A 19,643-nucleotide genomic window follows, 5' to 3' on the forward strand; every position below is an offset into this window, starting at 1 on the left:
AAAAAAGTCAGAGACACCCCCACTCCTACTGTCAGGACTCCCACAAAAACACCAAGTCAATAACCATAACTTATTTGCAGATGACCTAGCACAGACCCACGCAGGCTCCACAATTGCCAATTCAGTCTCTGTAAGACCCTATGAGCCCTGGTTAGTGATTCCACAGGCCATGCTCTCTGGGTGTCTTCAACCTGAACTGTCTCTCTCCATCATGTTTGGCTGTAGGTCTCTGCATCTACCCCCTCTCATCTGCTGCCAGACAAAGCTATCTATGGATGACTGGACAAGGAATCCATCTATGAGTATAGCAGATTTTAAGACTCATTCATTGATTTCTTTTTTGGTAGGGGGCAGTCATGTTTGGTTCTACCATGGGTCTCCAGTTCCTGATCATCCAGGCAATGTCAGGCATGGGCTCCCTCTCATGGCATGACCCTCAAATTAGACTATTTATAGTTGGCCACTCCCATGAGTTCTGAGCTTCCATTCATTGCCCCAGCATATGTTGCAGTCAGGACAGATTATAGGTCAAAGATTTTGTGGCTGGGTTAGTGTCCCAGTCCTACCACTGGAAGCCTTGCCTGGTTTCAGAAGGTGGACTGTTTAGGCTCTGTATCCTCTATTACTATTTTTAAATTTGGTTTGTTACGGTCTAGTTTCTTGAGTTCTTTATATATTTTTGATATTAGCCCCCTATTATATATGTAGTTGGTGAAAATCTTTTTGCATTCTGTAGGCTGCTGTTTTGACCTTTTGACAGTGTCTTTCGCCTTACAAAAGCTTTTCAGTTTCATGAGGTCCCATTTATTCTTGATCTTAGTGCCTGTAATATTGGTGTTCTGTTCAGGAAGTTGTCTCCTGTATGTTCAAAGCTGTTCCCCACTTTCTATTCTGTCGGGTTCAGTGTATCTGATTTTATGTTCAGATTTTGATCTACTTGGATTTAAGTTTTGTGATGGGTAATAAGTATGGATCTATTTGCATTCTTCTATACATGTAGACATCCAGTTAGACCCGGATCATTTGTTGAAGGTGCTTTCTCTTTTTCTGTTGTGTAGTTGTAGATTCTTTATCAAAAAACAGGCCATTAGTCTTGGCAACAAGCACCTTTACCCACTAAATCATTTCACTGGCTCTAAAGAAGACATTTATAACCCCAGCCAAGGCTCAGAGAACATTGTAGGAGAAAGCATGGAAAGAATATGAGAACTAGAAGTTAGGAAAATGATTGTAAAATGCTGTCTCTTGGATATGACACAGCTATTGCAAATAGGAACTGTGGTGGTTTGAAAGAAAATGGGTCCCAAAGGGTGTGGCACTATTAGAAGGTATGGTCTTGTTGGAGGAAGAGATGACCTGAGTTTGTTACCTGGGACCCATATGGTAGAAGGAGAGAACCATCTTCTGCAAGTCATCCTCTGACCTCCACATATGCACCACAACACATATACACAATAAAACGTAATAATAAAAAAATGAAAAATAGACATCTTGTTAAGGACTGAGCACACAAGTATCCCTTGTTTTTTAAGCACTCTGAGCACCCATGAGTCTCTGCATTTACCACTATGCATTACACAGAGAAGCTTCTTTGATTGAAGGTAATAGCATTTATCTGTGGTTATAAACATAAGTGTGGAAAAGGTAGTTCAACACCATGTCAGTGTAGATAAACACCAGTAGTAAGTTCTTTACAAGGGTCTATAATCTTTCCACAGGTTCTTGTCTGGGTTTACGTACTAGGTATAAATTCCCTTTCGTGGAGCAGGGACTCATCCAACTAGAGAGTACTTGGGTCACCCCCACCCCCACCAATCATGCTACTGTTGTATCAGTGGTCAAATCTTATCAAACAGATTGGTGTTGTAGCTCATAGTTAGGACCACCATTAACTGGACAGTGGAGGTGCATACATTTAATTCCAGCCCTCAGGAGGCAGAAGCAGGTATATCTCTGAGTTTGAGGCCAGCCTGGTCTAGAGAACGAGTTCTAGGACATCCAAGGCTACAAACACAGAGAAACTCTGTCCCCCCCAAAAAAAATAATAAGCAAAAGACCACTGTTCACCTTTTTTTCCCTAGCAGCATGCATTCCCTCTAGAATTGTGATTGCTTCCAGCTCAGTTCTTGCTTGCTTTCTATCTTACAACCAAGATGTTGTATCTTCAGCAGTAAGGTCTTACCGTCTAATTCTGGTGGACAACTAAGAGCATTGGCAAGAGCCTGTATCGTTTTAGGGGCCTTTTGGGCCTCCTTGACCAGCAGTACACACACTGATATCCTACACCTGGCACTGGGAATTTTGATTCTTAGACAGTAGGGCTTCTAGGAGCATTATCCAGCCACTAGGGATATATCTCTGTAACACTGTCATTTTTGTTAACTTATATTTTTAAATTGACTTTCAAAATAGTAGGCTTCCTTATGGCTCTTACTGTTTTGTGTGTGTGTGTGTTTTGTTTTTTCGAGACAGGGTTTCTAGGTGTAATATAGGGCATCTTGGAAGTCAGCTTGATCTGTAGATCAGGCTGACCTTGAACTAGTAGAGATCAACCTGCCACCGCTGCCTTCAGAGTCTTGGAATTAAAGGTGTGTGCCACAAAACTTAATCCCCATGTGACTTTTTCATGTATCCTTTATTTTGGTTAATACTTCCTCCAATTACGATTTTTTTTTGCAATTATGGAAAGTATCTATGCATAAGATTGATTTGCTGAGCTGAATATTAACTAGGTACTGCTTTAGTCTTCATAATTCTAATAAAAACTAATGATAAAAAAGTAAAAAAAAAATCAGAGTTAGGCATGGTGTTGAATGAATGCTGTAATCCTGCATTTGGAATGCAGAGTCCAGAAGAATATGAATTCAAAGCCAGACTTGTCTACATAGTGAGTTTGAGGCCAGTGTGACTTACATCAGACCAAAACAAATAAAACTCTTCAAACCATAAGAAAACAGTAAAATTCATTTAATAGATGATTATTTTTAAAAATCAATTGCTATGCTAGTACTTTGGAGGCTGAGATAGCAGGATTTCAAATTTGAGAACAGCCTGGACCTGATAGTTTGTCTTTGAAATCCATCAGAAACAAAACAGTCCAAGCCATAATTACTAGAATAATAGTTTTGCTTATATTTCAAGAGCATAAACAGGTAGCTGGGTGGTGGCCTTGGCACAGGACTTTAATCCCAGCATTTGGGAGACAGAGGCTGGTGGATCTCTGTGAGTTCAAGGCCAGTTTGGTTTACAGAGTGAGTTCCAGGATGTCCAGGACTGTTTCACATTAAAACCTTGTCTCAAAAAACCAAACCAAACAAACAAAAAACATAAACAGATACTGGGCTAATGATGATTTAACTTTCAGTAGTTAATACTTTAATAGAAATCAGTTGTTGCATGATATATGTCGTACTTTAAGTTCCGATGCTGTAGTAAACACTGCAACAAGCATCACGAGGGAGAAAGAGCTTATTTGGCTAAGAATTAATTCCTGGTTACAGCTTTTCATGGCAGAGAAGTCAGGGTGCATGGGGACTTGAAGCTGCTAGTCGCATGACATTCACAGCCAAACCAGAAAACCATGAAATTATGTACACAGTGCTCTGCTCACTTCTGTGTCCAGAAAAAATTACCACCCATGGCGGGATGGATCTTCCCACTAGTCAAAGTCCCCACAGATATGCCCACAGGCCCTTATAATCCAGACAGTTCCTCATTGAGACTTTCTTCCTAGATGATTCTAGACTGTGCCAGGTTGGTATTAAAACCAACCATCACAGTATGTTATAAAATATAGGAGGAATTAAATTATTTTAAGAAAGTCGACACTTAAGCAAGATTTTGAAGAAAGCAGTCAGAGTTAGAAGTCACCCCTGGAGTAACTACTGTAGAGGCGAGACTTCAGCATTGAGGTAACTTCAGTGTACCAGGCAGGGTACCTGTTAGGAAAGAGAGGTATGGTATAGAGGGCTGCTGTGGAGAAGGAGCTGCCAGCATGAGATGCTGTGTGAATAGGTTCTTATGTGGTGCTGTTTCGTCGTTCTTGTTACCGCACTGATGACAAGTTACAGTGATGGAAAGTCCATCCAGAGCTAAGTATGAAGGTAATTATGATTTTATCATTTCAGAAACTGGAAAGGGTACTTTCTGGCTATTATTGGGAAAAGTCTCAATAAAAGAAATTAGTGATATTATGCTAAAAAAAATTCCAGTGAATAAGAAGGACATATTGGACAAATTCAGGGATTAACAATAGTATGAGGACTCTAAAAACAGTGAGTTGGGATGTAGGAAAGTAGTCAGAAAGTAAATTAAAATAAGCAGAAATTCAGCCTTCAAAATAGATCCAATTTTAGGTGAAGTGACAAAGGAGGCCAGATGCTATATATATTAACACTCCTAATTGCAATGGCACAGATATAACAAAGTAATTCGTATGTGTTTCTTCTTCAATGGCAAGGAAAGTTTTGTTTAAACTAGTATATACAACATAAATATTGTGAAGAGAAACTGGAAATAAAAGATAGAGAAGGGTGTATGGACCAAAAATCAGTTTCTCTCTCACTTACATGCATTCCCTACAGTAGTAGTTGAGGATATTGCCAAAGGAAGTCATATAATAATGCTTAATAGGCTTTCAAAAATTATTGAACATGGGATTTGTAGAAATATATAATCAAAGATAAGCCTTTTACTGGATGCTATGGGAATATAACTTTCCTGTTTCAAGTAAATAATGAGCAATTTTGAAATTAACTCATTTCTACAACTCTGGAGCATAAAAGATGTTGGCTTTTTCATTTTTTAAGTATATCAGAAATTATATTTGCTTGTGTGTGTCGGGCTTTGCACACACACACACACACAGAAGCACACACACGTGTACGCACACACGCACCCCTCTAACCAGAGGTATTGGATCCCTAAGAGCTGGAGTTCCACGTGATTGTAAAGCCAAGCTGTCTGTTTTAAGTGCTGAGAGTCTAGTTTGGATTTTCTGAAAGAACAGTACGTGTCTTAACCACTGAGCCACCTCTCCAGAGCCCTAAGGATTTTTTCATTTAATTTTTTTTTTCATTTTTATTTCTTGTTGGGGTAGATTAAACTAAGACCATATCATTTGTATACAATTCGACCACTAGGTGGTGCCCATACAGAAGGGATTTACTTACATGAAGGTTGTGTGTGTGTTTCTGTGTTTGCTTTTCTAAATAAATAGCACTCTTTGTTCACTAAGATTATTTAATACTTTGTTTTGTAATTTATACCGAAAGGTTTCTGGGTTTATTTGTAAGTTTGGAAATATGTATCCAAATAATTAAATATTTATTTTATAATTTTGAAATAATAATTTTTACTTCTATTTAATATTATAAAAATACATATTAACACCCCTAAGCTTATTATTATTGCATGACTTTTACTCTTTTGGCTCTTTCGAGGGGCCCACCACCCAGCTCTTAAATAAATTACACACACACAGGCTTATTCTTAGTTAGGAATGTCCGGCCTTAGCTTGGCTTGTTTCTTTGGCTTTTCATAAGTTGTCCCGACTACCTTTTGCTTCTGGGCTTTTTCAGACTTTTCTTACTTTTGTATATCTTTCTTTACCTCTTTCTCCGTGGCTTGCTGTGTAGTTGGGTGGCTGGCCCCTGATATTCTCCTCTCCTTGTTCTCTTGCACCCAGGGTTCTCTTCTCCTTCTGTTTACACACTCTGCCTGTTAACCCCCCCCCCATCCTTGTTACTCTCTCGCTATTGACTGTTCTTTATTAGACCATCAGGTGTTTTAGACAAAGAATCACAGCTTCACAGAGTTAATATTATATTCCCCAACAATTATGATATTCAAGTTTTGCATAACAATCATTAAATACGTACTTTGCTGGATGAAGTAGTGCATGCCTTTAGTTCCAGCACTCAGAGGCAGAGGTAGGCAGATCTGTGTGAGTTCCAATTCAACCTGGTTACATAGTGAAACACTGCGTCTGAGTGTGTGTGCATGTGTGTCTGAATTCTCCAGAGAAAAAAGAACACACACACACACACTCTCACACACACTTACAAAGCTATGGTTCAACTAGTCTAACAATGACCGTCTCTTGGCAGAAAATTCAAGAATCCAGTAGTTCAGTCCACAAGGCTGGATATCTCAGCTGGCATTAAGTGTTCATCAGAATCCCAAAGAATTAGGTTCCAATACCCGTGAAGGAATGAATATGCCAACTAGAATGAGAGCAAGCAGGCAAAGAGCAAAAGCCTCCTTCCATGTCCTTTATATAGCTGCCACCAGAAGGTGTGGTCCAGATTTAGACTGGGTCTTCCTATTTCAAATTATTCAACCAAGAAAATTCCTACACAGTTATGCCTAGTTGCTTGGGCCTTAAGTTAGTTAATTCCAGATGTAGTTGACAACCAAGAATAGCTACCACATGTATATTTATGTCTGTGTGTAGTTCACTTTTCTACATTAAGCTTTCTCCAGCTGTTACAGTTAGAATTCCAGTGTGAAAGGAAAAAGTTGGAGCTGGAACAATTGCTCAGTGGTTAGGAGCACTAGATGCTTTTCCAGAGAACCGGAGTTTGGTTCCCAGCAACTACATGAGGTGGCTCACAACCACCTGTAAACTCCTGTTCTAGGGAACTCTAAGCCCTCTCTTCTGGCCTCCATAGGTACTAGCATTCACAAGGCAGACATAGAGTCACAGACATATAGATAAATAATTTTAAAGGAAAAAGTAAACTGCATAAAAATGTTACTTTACATATACCCTAAGGTGTTAGTAGCAATTGTTTTTGGTATGTTTTAGGTTGCATATTACTGTTATTTCCTATTCCAGGGTTTTCTGTAATGAACCTAAATTCTGGTTTAGTGAAGTTCATCTTTCAGCTCTGTTGTGGAATGAATAAGGTTCTTGCAAAAGTACTCTTTATTGCCTTCTACATCCCAGTCAAATTATGTGGAACCAGTTATGATTTTGATACATACATTGTCTTATACACATATATTGTTGGACAGTGGATGACCTAATCTACAGCCTAGATGTTTGTACTTCAGATAACAAGATATTTTCATAAAAAAGCTTTTTGAGAAATTGAAAGTTTTGTAGTGAATAGATTGAAATAGAAAATTTGTATATTAGAGCATAATTATTCATGTTTTTGCAAAATGTGGAATGGAGCGATCTTTGGCTTTCTAGGGTAATTCTCTATGCGCTGAAGGATTACTGTTGTGTTGTCTGTATTATTGTTTGCAACTTGAAGAAGGGCGTTTGCATTTAATATTCAGTATCCTCGTCATGATAATCCACAATCTCAAAGGCTGTATCAAAACTAGCGTGTTGTGTTTAGTTTTTTTCTCTTGGTGTTTATCAGAATATATGGATCATAGCACACATTTTGGGATCAAACTAATTACTCTCTGTGTGAAATGTATTAATGACTTCTTTATTAAATACTGGTCCATAGTAAGACTTTGTTTTTTGGGAGGTCTTACTCTTCCTTCAAAGAGGATTCTTAGATTCATGTAAACTTCTAATGTTTTCATGTATTTCTCTGCTGGACTTAAATAGAATTAATCTCTTTAGAACCACAGATTGTAAGCTGCTTTCCTACTACTTGGAAAGAAACTCCAAACTCTGCTTTAATCTCTTTGGTAAAGTATTGGATCCCTAAGAATTCCACATGATTCTCAGCTCTTTGGAGTATGTGTCTTAGGTAAAGGAATCAAAGAGATAATATGGGCATCTTCTTGAGCCAGATTTGCAGTGGGCCTCAGGGTTGTGGTTTGCTGTGCCATGTCCAGTAAATTACATTTAATTCCTGCTTTGAAGCACACACATAAATAAGATTTTGTCCTCATCTGAAAAATAATCATGAGTGGGCCTGGAATTTATGATGTCTTCAAACAGAACTAAAAATTGATCCACTCAATTATCATCAGATAACGCCTTTGCTCACATACCCTTTTAAGTGTATATATATTGTAACGTATACTAATAGCATATTGTAGGTTAGGCTTCAGAATCTACTTCTTAAACTTGAGGGTGTTAAGAGTTACTTAAGGAGTTTTTTTTAACGAGCATTTCATGGGGGCTAAACAGATTACTCAGTGGTTACAAACATGTGTTACTCCTCCAAAGGACCTGAGTTGACTTCAAGCACCCCGAACAGGCAGTTTCCAAACACCTGTAACTGCAGCTCCAAGGGATCTGGTGATCTGATGCCCTCTTCTGGCCTTCCTGGTCACTTGAATACATGTAGCTTATACACATATACATAAACTAAATTTAAAAAAAAAAAAAAGAATTAAACACGAGGCAATTCTAAGGTTAATTGCTATGAGGGGAAAAAAAACATGGAAAAAATTATAGATTAAGAAATGCATCAAGCAGTATTCACGAGCCAGAGTAGCATTTGTACAGTGGTTTATAATAAAAATAATTACTGGTGTTTTTTGCATATTTAAACATATAACCTTATAATCTTAATGACAATGATATACTAAACAGGTGGTGCTGATTGCTTCTTAACAGTTCTTTTATCATAAAAGCTCCAGTGACCGTGTATGTATTTTTCTGATCAATCTATTCTAGACTCAGTAATCAAAACATTAGAAATCAATACACTAAATAGAATAATTATGCTATATTATAAACATATTTTTCCTAACATTAGATCCTCAGAATTCAGCATAATGGTATCCTAAACAATTTTAAAAACCAATGCTAAATAATTTAAGATCCTTTACGATGTCAGAATTTGTGAGTAACAGATACCCTTTTAATGAAATTACTTTAACAATCAGAGCTGTTATCAGAAAGAAACCTTGTATTTTTAAATTCAGTTCTATTTATAATTTATGTAAGCAGTGAAGATGCCATTGGATTTTACTCCACACTGATTGAAACTTAGTAACCCGGCCTTTCTCCACCCCATGCGCTAAATCAGTCAGCCCCAAAGGGTCTTGGTAGCCCAGTGTTTATAACATCCTTCTTTACCTGCTAATCGACCTCACTTCCTGGATTTCAGTCCGTCTAGTTATCAGCTAACAAAAGAACAGCTTTTGGTTCCTGCAGACGCTGGTGAAAAAATAATCACGAGAAAGAAATCCACCTTATGTCGTCTTTTTCTGTCTGCAAAAATAAACTCAGCCATCATACAGCTAACAGGTACAGAAGGAAGATACAAGCTCGTTCATAGGAAGGAAACTACAGAGAAAATGAGCATCATTTCTCAAGGTTTTTATTTTCTCTGATCTACAAGTGATGCTGCTGTAATTCTAGCTGCAGTTTTTACCGATCATTCACCACTCAGCAGCTGGTGGAGAAGTAAGACTGCTTGGCAACCACCTGCAGGGCTGCAGAGATGAATTACATTTTCGGAAACAACACACTTCTGTACTCTCGCGCCAGTCGAGGAGGGAATGCTAGCTCTAGCCATGGCTCAGTAGGCCCAAAGCAGAAACACTGGGCAAAAAAGGGCTCGTCAGATGAACTGCAAGCTGAGCCAGAACCTTCACGCTGGCAGCAGATAGTTGCATTTTTCACTCGAAGACACAGCTTTATTGACTGCATCTCGGTAGCCACCAGCTCCACCCAGGTAACATGCCACTTGTTGAAATTATTTTTAATATATTTATGTTCATATTTGCTTTACCACAATGTCTTCATGCAGATTTATCATTAAAATTGAGTCTTCTGTGCTGTTATCTTGGCACTGAAATTTTATGTTTTTAGTCCATCTCTGCAGGTCTTTAGCACAGAAGGGGAAATGAAAAACATTTTCTCTTATGTTATGTAATGCTAAACAAAACAGTCTCAGATTCTGCTAAATGACTTCTCTAAAAATGTAAAGTCATTAACACACGAGTTAAAATATAAGTTAATAATGCTCATCTTATTTTTAGATGATGTTAAATGCTGTAGAGAATGATGTTTGAGCAAAAGAAAACAACCTATTTAAATGTTTAGTTTTGCATGTTAGTAGAAAACCTTAGGGAGAAATTATAGTAAAGAAACAAAAGATAGCTTAAATATTTTAAATTTTTGAGAATGGATTAAATGTAATACAATTAGCTGATATTTTATTTATTTATCTTAAAGATATATTAAATTGATTTAGTCAAGAGATTAATGAGTCCTTCCATTTTACAAATATATATTGTCTGAGGCTAATCTGGAATTAGTAAATATGTGCAATTGCATAGTCATGGAATATTTTTAGCATATTCAAATTATAAAGAAGCTAGCAAACAGGAAAAGTCCCAATTTTTAAAAATGTCTCATAAAATTACTTCTTTAAGAGGAAAGGAATATTAGATATAGAAGGAGAAAATAAAAGCAGTTGAATCAAATGCTAGTGATTTGGTATAAAAGATGATGAAAGGAAATGTTAATATTTTAAATACATTGTAGCAGATAGCTATTCAACTAGTGAAAATAAAAGGGTAAAAAATAGTCTAATTTAAAAACAAAATGAGAGTGATTTTTCCTTTGGAACCAGTAATTCTTAATATGCTTACAGATGCATATACTTTTGGTTCTTTGAAAAATAAATTTCCTTTAAAGATTATTTCCTTCATCACTAGAGGCAGCACAGTAAATATAAATATAACTGCCAGGCTGATTTATTTGTTTTGGTTGCTAGAGTTTTCTCATAATGGTTTTTGGTTGTAAAATGTCAACTTTAAAAGTCAGAAAAATCTACCTATTTCTTACATGATTAAGATGATATCAGGAGTAGGAAGCATCATCATTTTACATGTAGGCACTGAGGTTACTTCCAGCAAAACTTACTAAAAGGCAGTGATTGACTCTGAAATTAAATACTCACTGCTCTAAGAATTTTTTTTATCTTAATTCTGATTATGATGGGTGAAAAGATTAAAAGTTAGTGTTGCCGGTTTTTATAGATTAAATAATATAATGTTTTCAATAAAAATACTCGATGATTTATGTAAATAAACTACTGTGCTTATGTATATACACATGTTTATATCTGATGTTCATCTTAGAACATACAAATGAAAAAACAACTAGTTTGCACATAAAACCACTGAAAGCATACAATTGGAAAACAGTAACCTAGACATTAAAATGGTTTTAGCCCTGTTACACCACTGAATATTACTCCCCCCACACCCCCAGTTGGTTCCTGTCATGTTTATATGCTGAAAAATGAGTTAGTTTCTCTTGCGAATCTCTTAACTGATAGTTCTCTTGTCCTTTGAGTTTTGTCTTTGCAGTTATAAAAATTTCCTTGGTCCGGGTTTTTTTTTTTTTTCCTTTTCTTTCTGATGAGTTGCGTAATTGATATGTTCAAGTCTATAGTTATAATTTATTGGAGTTTGTTTTATAAAATAAAATATAGTGGAACTGAAAAAGAGCTTGAGACCTGATTGCATCTTAGTTGATGCTGGAGTCCATTTTTATAATGACTCAGGCCTGGCTTTGTAGCACCACAAGACTTAATGTTGTTGTCAGGGGCAAAGTAGATGAACGAAATGTCATAATTTGTAACTACTATGAGTATGTTTTGTACTGTGATTGTACTCTGTTTAGATGTTGTCCGAAATAAACTTTTTAAAGATTTGCTAGGAAGCTAAACTTTTGTTGTAATTACCCTTAATTGGGTTATATTATACTTTAGCAAGTTGAAGAGTTGTTACTAAATTAAATTTTAATTATTTTCTCCGTCACTACTCTGATTCCCAAACACTCCTTGCTACAAATAAAAAGAAACTTTACTTACAAATTCATTTTAACTGCTTGCCTATTGGAAGTATTCACGTTCAGAACTAAGATTATATGCCAGGTTCCATGGAATGTCTGGAACTTCTAGGAAGTCATTGTATTCTAAATGATAAGGAAACCAAATAGTTAGAAATATCTACAAGATACCAAATGCTTCTGTTGGTGCTCAGTAACTGTTTGTGGAATTAATGTCTGTTTCAGTTAGCTGGAATGGTATTTTTTAATGCTCCACGTTCTCCCCTTTCAGGTGTCTTTAGTTCTTCACAGTGGTTCATTTCATCATCTTGCCTTTTCCTCTCTTGCTTCCTGTTATCCTCAGGCCATACAAGTCCTGTGTGTTCCTGATTTCCTTGCCCCTTTAACCCTCACCAATAGTAACAAAAGTGTTGTTTACGTACTATCTCCATTCATTTGGTTTTTGCCTCAGAAGTCCACATTGTAAGTTGAGAAAGGGAACTTTTTTTAATTAAGATATATTTGTCATGAATATATTGTTGCTTTACCTTGCTATGATTTTTCTTTAGAGACTTCATATTATAGTCTTTGTTTTGAATTTTATATATATTCCAAATATTCCTTTTGGTTCCTCACATCATCATCCATCCTGCTCCTGTAAGTAGTTACCATGGAACCAAGAGGTGAAGCTGTAGCTTGTGTTGTCATTACTGTTTTGTGGATGACTGTACCTCATCCCCCTTCTTTGATTCATGACCATAAAAACTGCTCATTGTAATCTTAACCCATTTATCTTTTTTTTAAAGCTTCCATCAGTAAAATCAGGTATCATCGGGCAATATTTCCTTTTCCTCCCTTTCTAGGCATCTGCATCTCTCTTAATCACTATGATTGTTGAGTATTTGAGTTGTTGACTTATATTTTGTTCTGCTATTTGTGTAATCATTTCTTAGTGACTTTCTTAGTGACTTTATATCCTTACATAATCTACCCAAAACCTTGACTTTTCTATTTTTCATATCTTTACCCATAGGTATGAAATACCTTGTGTTTTCACTTGAACAATCTACCGAAATGATTATGTTCAAGACTTTCCAGTACTACTCATTTGTATCACTTGAATCGCTGATGCAAGCATTTCACGTGACTACCACTTTCCTTTTCAGCTTACTCTGTGCAGTACCCCACTACAATGATTTTAATGCTCTTAAGACTATAGGAAAAAAAAAAAAAGACTCTAGGGACCAATGATTATTACTGTCTTCTGCCACTCATACATCCCTCGTTGCCTTGCTCAAATTCTTTTATAATTTTAACTCTCTTCCCCTTTGTCCCTTTGTTGGAAGCATCTATACTTTGTTAATTGCAGCTCTGTCTTTTCCACAAGAGCTCTGAAACTGCACTTTAAGCATACCTGTTTTCTAAGCTGATAATCTTCCTTTAGCCTGTTGCAGCAAGTGAACTATCTGTTCCTAAAGCTCACGCTTCACTTCTGTACTAGATTTCACTCCCGTTTCAAGATCTCATCAGACTCCATTTTCCACTGTCATTTCCACTTTTCTTGTTTATTAAGTAATTTCCATGAGAGGAAATACCTCTCACTAACACAAACAGCTGAAAATGTCTCTATGTGTATATGTTTGCAAATCAAACTTGTTAGTTTTTACTCTTTATTTTACCTACAGGACAAAAGAATTTAACACAGTTGATTACTTCTTTAAATTTTTTGACTTTTGACTCTTGGATGCTGATCTCATATTCATTCTCCTAGCTTCAATATCCTTTGGAGTATTTTCCTTTTTCTTGTTGCTAAGTATTAGAATGTCTTAGGGCTTAGTCTTGAATTCTCGTGTGTGTGTGTGTGTGTGTGTGTGTGTGTGTGTGTGTGTGTGTGTGTGTTTTCAAGTAATCTTGTCCAGACCCAGTCCAGTCTTGTGCTGTTGCCATCAAGGTTTCTGTCTTTAGCTCAAAGCTAATTCCTGTATACTAGGTTTTATAACTACAGCTTCCTATTTACTCAGTATTTCCACCTGAGTGAAGCATATGAAATACTAAAAATAGAATTTCTTCATTATTACTATTATTGAGTTTCTTTTTTCATTTAACTTCTTAAGGTTTTCGTTTGTTTTCTTCTTTATTTTCTTGTTATTTTTGTTGTGGTCTTTGACAGAAAGAAAACGTATGATCTGGCCCATGCTTCTGAGCATGCTTTACCACTGAGTTACATTTCAGCGTCAAGAGTTTTTACCTTATTACTTCCTATTCTTATATGTGCTGAGACTCAAAAGACAAAACCGTTGGGATTATCTTCTTTTCCTTTGCTCTACTTCCAAGATAACAGCAAATCCTATTGGCTTTGGGTTTAAGATAGGCTTCTCCCTGTCTCCACCCTCCCACCTGTGTATGTGTGGGGGCATGTGCTTATGAGTGAGTGCAAGTGCCCATGCAGTTCAGAGTGCTTCCTTCACTAGACTCTCAGTTTCCTGTAGGTGGAATTTTCCGTTTATGTTTATGCCAATCCTCAGCTTCTGTGACATTGTTGGCAGCATAGCAAGTACAACACAAATATTGTTGAATGAGAGAAGAAAGACAGATCAACTTTTACTCAGAAAAGCAAGTGCAGATTTTTCTCTGTCTTCTTTCTTTCTTAATCTCTCCACGAAACATTTGTGTATTGAGTTGGTGTTAAGCTTCTCCTCTGGCTGATATCTCATTTCTTATTTGTCCCACTGGGGAGGAAGTGAGCCCGGAAAAAAACTTTGGTTTTCTCACAGTCAGGATGACTATGTAACTCTTAGGCTCTAGATGGAAAGAGGGTGCTATTAATAACTAAAGTGGGACAAGTACAAATACGTATTTCCTAGGCAAACAAAGGCATATGGTTATCTATTTATATCCATTTATCCTTCTGACTTATAACTAGGCAACAGACTTCAGTGTTCCTACCAAGACATCTTCATCTTGAGGTATTTTAGATCCAACCTTATATACATTTCTCATTAAGCCAGTCCCAATAGGAAGGGAGAATAGTTTTCATCTTCAAGAGACTGCTTATTAGTATTGTAGTACCTTTGCACTAAACTAGAGCATAGCCAAAGTAAGTATGCAGCCTTTTAAAACCATTTCAGAAATGCTGACCGTGATTAAGAGTAAGATAGTTTTCCAGAAGAAAGGGGTACAAATCATCTATCTAACTGATTATAAATGCTTCTTTGGTCATGAACATGTATTTAATTCCTCACTCAAAAGACTATGACTCACATTTGGGAATGTTCACTCTTTCACCAGAAGGATATTGAGGGACATATGTCATATTTCCATTTATCTTAATATTTTTATAGCAACATAAATGTATTTATTAAAAATGTGCTTGATATGTAAGAATCAGTTATTGGTACAGAAGAACACCTTAAAAAACACAGATACTAAACAAAAAGTATTTGTTTACAGTAGTTACAGAGTCTTTTACAAAGTACATTGTTGACCCTACAACGAAGCAGTGGTACTCCTTGGAATCTCCTCGGGTTAATTACAAGCTTAGATCCACAGGAGAATTATATATAGGTGTTTCTAATTTTGCTTTTTTTTGTCAAAACCTAGGCACAAATAAGATGCTCTTTAATAGGTTGGTACACATCAGACAACGGAATAGTATTTAGCAATAAAAAGATTAAGCCGTAAACATATGGAAGAATAGTAAATGATTATTATTAAGAGAAAACAAAGCAGTCTGACAAGATTTTATACATATTATCCCAGCCTTGTGACATTTGGGGAAAATCAAATTCCCCAGGTTTTGAGAGGAGAGAAGAATCAGTAAGTGAAACTATTGTGTGTGATTCTACAATGGTGAATGATGTCATCATACACCTGGAAACCCATAGACTATCCAACAGCAGGAGTGAACCAGCATACACTGGACTACTATGATAATGCTGGGTATAGGTTCATCTGTTGTAACAAATATACCACTCTGGTGCAGGGTGTTGATAGTGGGCAGGCTGTACACATGTGTGGGCTGAGGGTATGCAAGAACTTGCTGTACTCGACATTCAGTTTTCTGTGAACCTAAATCTGGTCTGAAAATTAAATTCTATTAAAAAAAATATAAAGTTGCTGTCTTAAATTTAGATTGGCTTATTTTGCAGAACTAAATGAGAAATATTTTATGTAAGTTTTCATCTGTGCAGCTTCTATATAATGTCTTGATGTAGTTGGCCCTTCTATCAAGGACAAATAGGCTAAAAGAAACACGTTTCATTTTAATATATTCAAGTAAGTTTTAAAGATAACTTTTAAAGTAAATCACTGAAAAAGGATGGAGCCACATATCTATGGTGCTTTCAGATTTATTGGGCTAGCATTTTGCCTTTTTCTTTTCAAGCAGTATTACTTTCCTAAGAATTATACTGCATGTTTCTTATCACAGCTAAATGTCATCTGCTGAGCCGCAAGCTTCATAAGGGCTGGTACTATAAGGTGCACAGTTTCTTTCCTATTCCTTCAGAGTAGCATATTGAATGTATGGATAATTATTTATTGAATAAGTAAATGTTATGTAGGTAATTGCTTATTTTCGTTTAATCATAATGACTGAAAGGAAGCTTGGAGCTTCTAAATATGACTTAGTCATTATTATTTTCACAAACTTTATATACAACTGTGGCTTAAAATTTTGCACATCTACACCATAGGTTTTGTAAGATAAAGTGTATATTTCAGAAGTCATTAGAAATATTCTGATAGAAAAAAAATAATGTGGGGAGGACCAGCAGTAAAGAGCACTGGCTAGCCAGCAGTGATGGCACACGCCTTTAATCCCAGCACTCAGGAAGCAGAAGCAGGTGGGTTTCTGAGTTTGGTGACAGCCTGCTCTATATAATGAGTTTCAGGACAGCCAGAGCTATACAGTTTCCTTGTCTCAAAAGACAAAAGCAATGGTACCAGGCACAGTTTGGTACACAAACATTCATGAAGGCGCAAAACACTCGCACACATAAAATTAAATGAAATTCTTTTGCAAAAAGGAAAAGTATGTGAGGAGTTATACTCTACACGTGAAGAACTGAAGAGTTGTATCATTGAAACATGTTTTTAAAAAGATCTTTTACTAATATTATCAATCCCTAACAAAGTTATTATATAATCTTAAAATTTTGATAAAAGTAAAAATAATGGTTCAGACATGTGGAAAACAGTAACCTATAATTATTACCTTGTTTAAGAACCTTTTATGAAAACCTACTGACACAGTCGTTTTACTGTTACATAGTAATCCATGAGCAGAAACACTGGTCTGATTTTATGCAAGTATAGTTTAATTGGCCGTGATATCTGACAGCAGGGTTTTTTTTTATGTGAATATATGTGTGCACATACCATATGTGTTCAGGTCACCATAGAGGCCTGAAAAGGCTGTTGGATAAAATGGAGCTGGAGTTACTTTGCATTTTAAGTAGCCTGATATGGGTGCTGGGAACTGACTCCAGGCCTGGAAGGAACAGCAAGTGTTTTTCACTGCCGAATCGTCTCTCCAACCCTAGGAGTATAATTTTAAAAGGAGTCTTAACACAGCTGCTGTCTGTGCATATTTAAAAGGCACTGTACCATACACAGCTTTAACAGTGCATCTTCAGAAGCTAAGAGCACTATAAGAGGACCCAGATTCAATTCCCAGCATCCAAGAGGCAGCCCACAACTATCTAACTCCAGTTCCAAGGGGATCCAGCTTCTTGGGCTGGACTTTTGGCTTCTTGGGCATAAGACTTGCAAGTGGTATGCAAACAAATGTGCAGGCAAGACAACTATAAGCATAAAATAAAAATAATTTTTCAAAAATTTATAAAACCCCAAGTTGTATCTCTTTCTGAACAGATACGGGGTGGCTTGTTTTGGCAGGGGGTATTAGTGTTTGTGATATTTCCTTCATTAGCTTAGCCATCTATCTTTGAGAAACAATGATTATTACAGAGTACAAGTTTTTTTTAAATGTTTTTCAGAAAATAAAGATTATAATCTGGAATTTAAATTAAAATGGATCCATCTTGAGATTTGTATATTTGAATTATTTGTAAAACCATCTACTATAATAAAAGGTTGTAAATTTGAAATATGGTTCTAGAGTTTTTTTAGAAAACAGATATGAGGCATATCAAGGAATGCTATATATCACCTTCACTGTTTGCTAGTGATTACAGTCAAGTGATTACAAATTCCTTAGGCTATTTAAAGAGACGGCATTCTATGCTGGTTAAGTATGCCTTTGGAGGATAATGGCCTGAGTTTATATCTATATTCTGCCCTTTACTTGGCATAGGACATTGGGAAAATGACCTAAATTTTGAGTTTGTTTTCATATTTTTAGAAAATAAAAATTGGGATATTATCTAAATCAAGATTCAGTAAAAATTATACAAAACAGTAACCACAAAAGCCCTCCCAGGTTCTCCGGGCCTGGAGGTCAGTCCCCAGATTCAGTAGCTTCATGGTCATCCTCACTCATCACAGCAAACATGGTGGCTACCACCATTGTTAGCAGTTCCACAAAATATTGTGGTGTTGTAAGAAAGGAATCTGAAGATCAACCTAATTATAGAATGGAAAAGAGTTATATCTTAATTTTTAAAAAGTAATGAAAATAGATATGTCTTAGGTAGAGGATTTTTAACCTTAACAGGGTCCAACCAAGAGAAAAAGTAAAACCCACAATAATTATTCTGGGAGAGAATGGAACAAAAGATTAGTTGAACAAGTATTAGAGCTGGGCACTGTAGTACATGCCTTTAATTCCAGAACTCCTGAGGCAGAGACAGGATTTCTTTAGAGCTTGTTTGGAGGTTTTAGCAGGGGAGCACAGCTGCTTGTATACTCTTGACCGAAGACCGGTCCTCCTCTATTAAGGGAGGGTCATTCTCTTTGACCAAGCGCTTCAGGAGGGACGCACATGGAGTGGTGAAGGAGGAAGGGGACACCCGCCTAGCCAGCCAGATCAACCGAATCAACCCTGGTGATCAATGGGGTGACAGATGTCGCAGCCAGATCGCCCTCACATCCAGGATCTTTTTCATTTGAGGCCAGTTTAATGTACCTAGGGCATTACAGGCCAGCCAGGGTGCCATAGTGAGATCGTCTCAAAAAAGGGGAAGGGGCAAAACAAAATGAAAGTTGTATTAGAGAACTAAAAGGTCAGACTGGGACTATAATGGTAAAGCAGATAGTAACCACAAGAAACAGTATAGAATAGACTCAGATTGAGATCGGGAGACTTTAGGAGTTCAGAGGAAAGACACCATGGGCTTTACAGTTCAAGCTCTCTCTGAGAAGATTAAGTTCAAAGTCCAGTGTGAAGAGGAAACAGATAAAACTCTAAAGACACATTTGTTCTCACATAGGCCAACATTAGGCCGTGAGCTGTTGTCAGAGGACAGTAGGGAATAGCCACTTGTTTGGGGGTTTGGGTTTTTTTATTGGGTTTGGTTTGGTTTTGCACTTTTACACTTGGAAACTTTTGTAAGGTTGGCAAAACCTTGCACTTCTGATTGGGCATACCCCTGCCCTACCCCCAAAGTATGCAGAAAGAACCTTTAATCAGTTTCTGCTCTGTGTAAAGCATGAAAGGGAGCAAGAGAAGGAAGAGGAAGTATTCCTAATTCATTCCAGAATTGGTTTTGGTGGTTTAGTCATATGAATTTGTTCATCTGACACACAGCACAACTTCCTGTGACTGTATGCTGTGGGATAATGCTTTTGTATACTGTAAAAAATTGTCACTCATATTGGTTTACTAAAACACTGATTGACTAAGATTTCTGGGAAAAGAAAAGGCGGAGATGCAGAGGGATCAAGATAAGAAGGCCTCACTAAGAAAAGGTACTAAGCCACATGGCTAAAGATAGATGAGAATTATGGGTTAATTTAAGTAGTAAGAGCTAGTTAG

At 36.7% G+C, this 19,643-nt stretch overlaps 1 protein-coding gene across 8 annotated transcripts in view; it reads left to right on the plus strand.

The window, feature by feature from the left end:
• The window catches only part of Dlg1 (discs large MAGUK scaffold protein 1), a 191,448-nt gene that overhangs the window by 68,340 nt on the left and 103,465 nt on the right, over positions 1-19,643 (plus strand). Inside the window, exon 1 of one of the 8 annotated variants that reach the window (XM_050159737.1) lies at positions 9,351-9,599. The exons of the other annotated variants lie outside the window; for them this stretch is intronic. Within the exon in view, the coding sequence (XP_050015694.1) occupies positions 9,366-9,599 (234 nt within the window). The 5' untranslated portion in view covers positions 9,351-9,365. Of the gene's footprint in view, positions 1-9,350; positions 9,600-19,643 lie in introns of those variants that run through there. 8 annotated transcript variants of the gene reach the window in all.

This window comes from Alexandromys fortis, unplaced genomic scaffold (assembly GCF_014885135.2).
Source record: "Alexandromys fortis isolate MF-2015 unplaced genomic scaffold, M_Fortis_MF-2015_v1.1 scaffold_119, whole genome shotgun sequence".
Classification (NCBI taxonomy): domain Eukaryota; kingdom Metazoa; phylum Chordata; class Mammalia; order Rodentia; family Cricetidae; genus Alexandromys; species Alexandromys fortis.